Below are 6,000 nucleotides of genomic sequence, written 5' to 3' on the forward strand. Positions count from 1 at the left end.
AAGTATAAATGCTTTAATAAAATTATTTTTGCTCGAAAGCTAGTATAAAAACAAGGCATAAAATGTAAAAAATGACTGTCTACTGAGTGTTTGTCACGAGTCTTAGTATGAAAATGAAATGCTGGTTGAATATGCAATATAAAATGATACAAAACTACTTAAAGAAATGCTTACAAATGAGCACACAAACATTTTAATAGGGCTTTTGTTTGTATCATAATATAAAATATCAGTGTTTAGTACTCTTGTTTTCTTATGGAAAATATTAAATTCAAGCACAGCTTGGTCTTACTCTTACAGGGCGAATGCTCATGTTTCAAACATATAAGCTCAATGAATTTTTTAATGTACACACACAACTGCTTGTTCTTTGAATGGATACTGTAAAGGCCAGAAATAAATTTAAGGCTGACATGTAGTAATAAAGTAATACTAATAAGACCGGCCCCCTCCTGTTGTGTAAAACATAGTTCACAGATGAATAACGTAAATGTAAGAACAGATGCGGCTGTTCTTGTTCAGTAGTTAAGTGTTCACAAAAGGTGACAGAAACACTTGAAATTCTCAGTAGACCCATTATATCCTGTTAAAAAATGAGAGGTCAGTTTTGAATTCATTAATATGCTTTTGGATATATGATAATGCTAAAAGGGCTTAAATACTTAACTTACAACACTGCTCCATTGGCCAATTGTAAAAAAAAAAACACAATGTTATCATGAAAATAACAGAAATAAATTAATCAACTTGTTCTTTATATTAATATCAAAATTCAGAAATAATAATACAGCCCAATGCAAATGATATAGCTACCATACCCCGTTTATAATACAACATTGATAATAATACAAGACCAGAAGTGATAAGACAAACATTTATAAAAACCCAAAGCAAGTTCTATATTAAAAAAAAAAATTACAAAGAAAACAATTATAGTCTTTGGTTGGTCGAAATCCAACAAGTGTAAGTGTAAAAACACCAGTGGCATAAAGCCTCTCCCAACTGTTGTACCACAACAAATATGAAAGCTGCCGCGCTGCATCTAGCGCAGGGAATGTTGATGTTTCCAGATCAACATAAGTCTATGTGTCTACATGACCATTGTCCTCGTAGGATAAGTGTTGATGTACTTGTGGCTCTGCTCTGAGGCCAAAACATGCTCCTCTATTTTCCCACATGTCACCTGCTCCCAGGAACTGAGCTGCTGTTGTTGAACGAAAGAGAGGATGACGAGGTTTTATGGTTAACATGCAATTGCTGTGTTTTTATCAATTTATGTAAGTAAATCCAGATATGCTAACTTATACACACCTGTAGTGGGCTGCCCATGCCTCTGCGAGGGAGGTGGTAGGCTTTGTGTCCCTCTTCACTCAATAATGAGCTCGTAAGTAGGCCCTGAATTAAAATGTTACAAACACACAGTATGTTAACAACCTAAGTTAAGCTAGTATACATTAAATGGCACAGAAAGCAGAGGGAGGGGTGTCTTCCAATAATTTCAAGGATGGATTCACACTTGAGAACATACAACATGTGGTGTCAAAGGTCAACTTACAGGTACTTCCTGTGCGGATCCATTGGGAGAGAAGAGCTGTGTGTGAAGATCTTGTCCTTCCCATTGCATACACGGGCTTCTCTCGCATGGGGACTCCACCTAGGACCCAAAACACACAAGGGTCACATAATGTACACAATGATTAAGAATCATGGAAACTTGACTTCCTTGACTTCAGTGACTTCCACTTATTCCTCAAGCAGATCAAGAGTGTGTTGCAAAACTGCAAAAGCTCAAATAATTCACCCACACTCAATGCCACAACTGCAAACTGAAGTTAGACTCCACTTTTCACCCGCATCTTTGCTTTGCCAACATAAAAACTAAAACTTCTTATCTCAGTCTCACATTTGTCTGAATGGTTTTGCATATGTGTACAGGTTTATGTTGTACCTCTTGTTTGATCTTTTTCAGAGGAGGCTGCTCAATGGCACACTCCATCGGCTCCTGCTTAATAGACTCCACCATCTGCTGCTCCAGAGGGGTGTTCTGGAAAAGACACAAATCCCCTAGTGAGTCACATGAACACTATAGCAAGCACAACAGTGGTTAACATGACTAATTCAAGCCTTGAGATATTCTTTGGCTTCTGTCTCACCAGTAGTTTGATGGGTCCATACTTGGCTTCCTGCAGGGCCAGGACAGACCTGAAAGGTGTGGGTGTGCGAGGTGTTGACTCCAGGATCGAACGACGAATGTTTGGAGTTCTGAACCTGAGAGAAGACAAGACAGCTGTTTGTAAAGCCTCACTGACACCAAACCTGCACAACTAAACAGATTAAGGATAGAGGCACTCACATCGCATTCTCTTTCTGAGGCCTGAGAGAGTGGTCGATCAGGGGCTTGGAGTCCACAGGCGAGCTCATGGGTAAACTGTCGTTGTCTGAGTGTTCTGGGCTCACTGACTGGTTGAGAAACTGTGAAACAAAAAGAGGGAACCCGATCAATCAAAGAGAGGACAGGTTGACTTTTTGGCAGTAACAGTTTTGAAGATGATTGAAGTACAGAACAGAGAGGGAAGGAGAAACGAGGGCCGCTGCTTCAAAAGATGAGGTATAGATCGAATGAAGTAAAACACTAACGTGAAACCTAACAGGAGAAGCTCTAATCATGAGGATTGGTTGTTGATGTCATCAGATGACAGATTGGAGGGATTCTGATCACCTGCAGCTACTTGAACTACCTGTGAGGGTGAAAAGGGGAGGTTTCTGACTGGAGAAGATTTGGGAGTTGAACCAGTGAAACCAGCCATTGCTCCATGAACAGCTCTAGATCCCTGACTGGGCAAGACCCTGTCTGTTTTGAGAACACTCCTATTGAAGAACCCATTGGTAGTGGCCTCAGCCACTGAGGAGAGGCTCTGGGAAAAGGGTGGGAAAATATGGGTCAAGACCCACTAATGGGACCAGTCTATGATGCTAATTGCTAAGCTATCTGTTTTCACACTGTTGGTGATGGCACACAGAAATGAACAAACTAAACTATATTTTTTAATATGACTGCAGATACTCACAGAATCAATGACAGATTCCATGAACTCTGGAATAGTATTTGAGAACGTCGGGCTGCTGTGATGACTGTTGCTGTTGTTGTTACTGTTGCTGCTGTTGTTGCTGTGGGCACGTGTTGCAGAGGCGCTCTCCTCAGGTAGGCAGCTCTGGTCATGAAGGGCAGGAGCGGCTGCCTGGTGATGAGGTAACGACATAGCAACACCCTCTGAGCTGCCAGTCAAAGAGCTCTGGCTGACCCAGCTCGGATAGGGCAAATTCATCTGTGGGAGAAAAGGATATAAGGATGAATCATCTGAAAATGATACAGCCAGTGTAAAAAAGTGTCAACCTAGCACAAGAGAGAAAATGCAAGCCTGACAATAAGGGAAGAGGTGTAAAAACTGAACAAAAAGAAAAAGAGAAGAAGAAAGGGAACTTTAATATAAAGGGTGACAGAAGTGTTGAGTACATGGTTGCACAAGGGGTCGTGCACATGCACAAAAATGGTGATAAGGTCCTATTTCGTCACTTTTTCAGAAACAGACCCCCCAGATGTTTCCTCCTCTTTATTCCCACAAACACACATGTCCAACCACTGTCCTTAAACCCAGGGTCAAATGCACATGCACATAAATTGAGCTGTCACACTTTCAAACTTTCACACTCACTCACACCCAAAGTTACGCAGACACACACAACTCACTGGTAGTGATGGTTGGCCTATCAGCTCATTTTCTGTTGACATGAGCAGCAGTTCAATCTCTTTCACCCTCTTCTCCTTCTCGGGGTCCTCCTCACTATAGTGTCTCTGGGAGAGGGAGGCAGATTTTAGCGCCAATTGAGTCCTGTCCATTTTCTTGTCTTTACATTCCTCCTCCTGCCTCACTATTCAGTTATATTGTGTTTTACCTGTATAGCAGCAGTTCCAAGCTGGGGAATGTTCAGCATGTTCAAATGCAAGGCCATGGGGAAAGGCATCTGTTAAACCAATCAGAAACCAGTCCACATGAAGTGAATGAACCTCTTGCAGCTACACAATCAGCATAATTCAGTTTTCTCACCAGAATCCAAAGTCTTAGTTCAAAGCCCACTCACTCTGTGTGTGTCGGACATGTACGTGTAGTTGACAGGTGACAACGGAGGCAACTGCACATGACTGGGCGAGTTGTGGAAGATGTGATTAGCCGTCTTGATGTAGTTGATGGAGAGTGACGAGTTGCCGTTCTTTGCCGTGCTCTGCAGGTAGCCCTCCTGTTCCACCTTTCGCCTCATGGTGGAGTTCCAGTGATTCTTTATAGCATTGTCAGTCCTGCGTGTCATGAATAACACATTAACTTACAGGTTATTCATTACAGAATGCCCACAAACACACAAAATGCAAAGGCATGGTGAACCTCTAGTGGCACTTGATAGCCTTATCAAAACAGACATACACACAGACTGACACAGATAGTCAGAAAGTCTCAGTCGCACATACACTTACATACGCACATACAAAATTGATAAGGCTATCAGTACAGCACAATTACAATCATGTCAAAACTGCAGTATCTTTTTTGCTTCATTTCCTTTGTTCCTTTATCACTTGATTCTGTGCCTTTTCTCTGTACAAACCATGCCGTCCTGACACTGTCTTGTGAACTTTTTTCCTCCCAAGGAAATAACTATATTCCTGTCCATTCCTATCTTGCAAAACAAGGGAAACACCTTCTGTATTCAGACCTCCATGGTTTCTCATGTTCTATGTGCTTTTTCATTAAGTTCTTCTCTTTTCACTCCTCCTTCAGCAACCTCCCCTCCATTTCACCCTCAACCGCAACATTGCGCAGCTGACCAACAAGAGTTCAGTGATTCATCTATCTTCTCTTTTTTTCCACCTTTCTCTCATCTTCATTCTCTGCCTCACCTGCCAGGGAGCAGCTTAGCAATTTCGGCCCAGCGGTTGCCCAGCTTCTCATGTGCCTGGTAGATGATTCGGTCCTCCTCCTCAGTCCATGATGTCTTTTTCACCTCCGGGTTCAGGTGGTTGTGCCAGCGCTCGCGGCACTGCTTGCCAATTCGCCCCTTCAGATGCTTGGCGATCACGGACCAGCGCTTGGCTCCATACTTATGGACCAGCTCAATCACCTGTGGTGGACATGTGTTTGTGTGTGTGGGGGGGACAGAGAAAAGAGGAAAGTAGAGAGGGGAGGAGGAAGAGTGTTGAAAAGGAAGAGAAGTGAATGAAAGTGGAGGGGCATGAGGAAAGAGGAAGGTAGAAGCAATAACAGGGAGGAGAGGGAGAAGTAGAGGGGTACACAGTGAGAAATGTAACAAGGTATAGAGGTAAACAGTAAATGGGAGGTAGAATAGATGTGATATCACAAGATAAGGGAGACAAAATGAAAGTAAACACTTGTTAGTCTAACAGAAAAAAATCTCAGAAACTCATATACTGTATCACTGAATGCTTCCTAACTCCTTCGTTGCCCCCTCCTTGTCTTTATCTCTCAACCTGAGGAGGTGACTGAGAACACCTGCTGGGAGTTTCCACCGGCACGTTAGCCACTCTGCTAATCATTACATTGGCATCTGGGTGGAAATATAACTCCTTTGAACTAGTTCAATAAATACTTCACAGGTTGGAATATACTGAACATGTTGGTTGTTGAGTAACAACAACTAAAAATGTGCAACCTAGGAATTGCTACAGAATAGTTGCTTTAATCACACAGGCACATAAGTAATTGTTTTTTTTTTCACCCTGAATGACACCTGACTGCCTGTCCCCTGCAAGTAGTATCCAGCTATGTTACTCAAAACAAAACCAATGTAACAAAGGTCACTGATGGCTGTGGGAACAGAAGCATCTTCATACAGCTATAACAATAACAATGTCAACATTGTTTCTAGATGTGCAGTATTGTGCAAAATGCATTACTCCCACACTATTTCACGTGTGACCCATAAAGTACT

The 6,000-nt window shown here is 42.1% G+C and overlaps 2 protein-coding genes across 2 annotated transcripts in view; one reads left to right on the forward strand and one right to left on the reverse strand.

Moving 5' to 3' along the window:
• The window catches only part of LOC109956324 (cAMP-specific 3',5'-cyclic phosphodiesterase 7B), a 49,932-nt gene extending 47,654 nt beyond the window's left edge, over window positions 1–2,278 (forward strand). The window contains exons 11-12 of the transcript XR_002274386.1: window positions 1,970–2,067; window positions 2,190–2,278. The gene's annotated coding sequence lies outside the window, so the exon portion shown is untranslated. The remainder of the gene's footprint in view (window positions 1–1,969; window positions 2,068–2,189) is intronic.
• myb (v-myb avian myeloblastosis viral oncogene homolog) overlaps window positions 22–6,000 on the reverse strand; it is a 9,264-nt gene continuing 3,285 nt past the window's right edge. Inside the window, exons 5-15 of the mRNA XM_020593329.1 lie at window positions 4,952–5,195; window positions 4,141–4,354; window positions 3,955–4,023; window positions 3,749–3,853; window positions 3,069–3,326; window positions 2,354–2,472; window positions 2,154–2,268; window positions 1,949–2,044; window positions 1,556–1,654; window positions 1,312–1,395; window positions 22–1,204 (exon numbers count right to left, since the gene is read on the reverse strand). Of these exons, the coding sequence (XP_020448985.1) occupies window positions 1,091–1,204; window positions 1,312–1,395; window positions 1,556–1,654; window positions 1,949–2,044; window positions 2,154–2,268; window positions 2,354–2,472; window positions 3,069–3,326; window positions 3,749–3,853; window positions 3,955–4,023; window positions 4,141–4,354; window positions 4,952–5,195 (1,517 nt within the window). The 3' untranslated portion in view covers window positions 22–1,090. The remainder of the gene's footprint in view (window positions 1,205–1,311; window positions 1,396–1,555; window positions 1,655–1,948; window positions 2,045–2,153; window positions 2,269–2,353; window positions 2,473–3,068; window positions 3,327–3,748; window positions 3,854–3,954; window positions 4,024–4,140; window positions 4,355–4,951; window positions 5,196–6,000) is intronic.

The sequence above is a fragment of the Monopterus albus genome, unplaced genomic scaffold, assembly GCF_001952655.1.
Source record: "Monopterus albus unplaced genomic scaffold, M_albus_1.0 scaffold19.1, whole genome shotgun sequence".
Classification (NCBI taxonomy): Eukaryota; Metazoa; Chordata; class Actinopteri; order Synbranchiformes; family Synbranchidae; genus Monopterus; species Monopterus albus.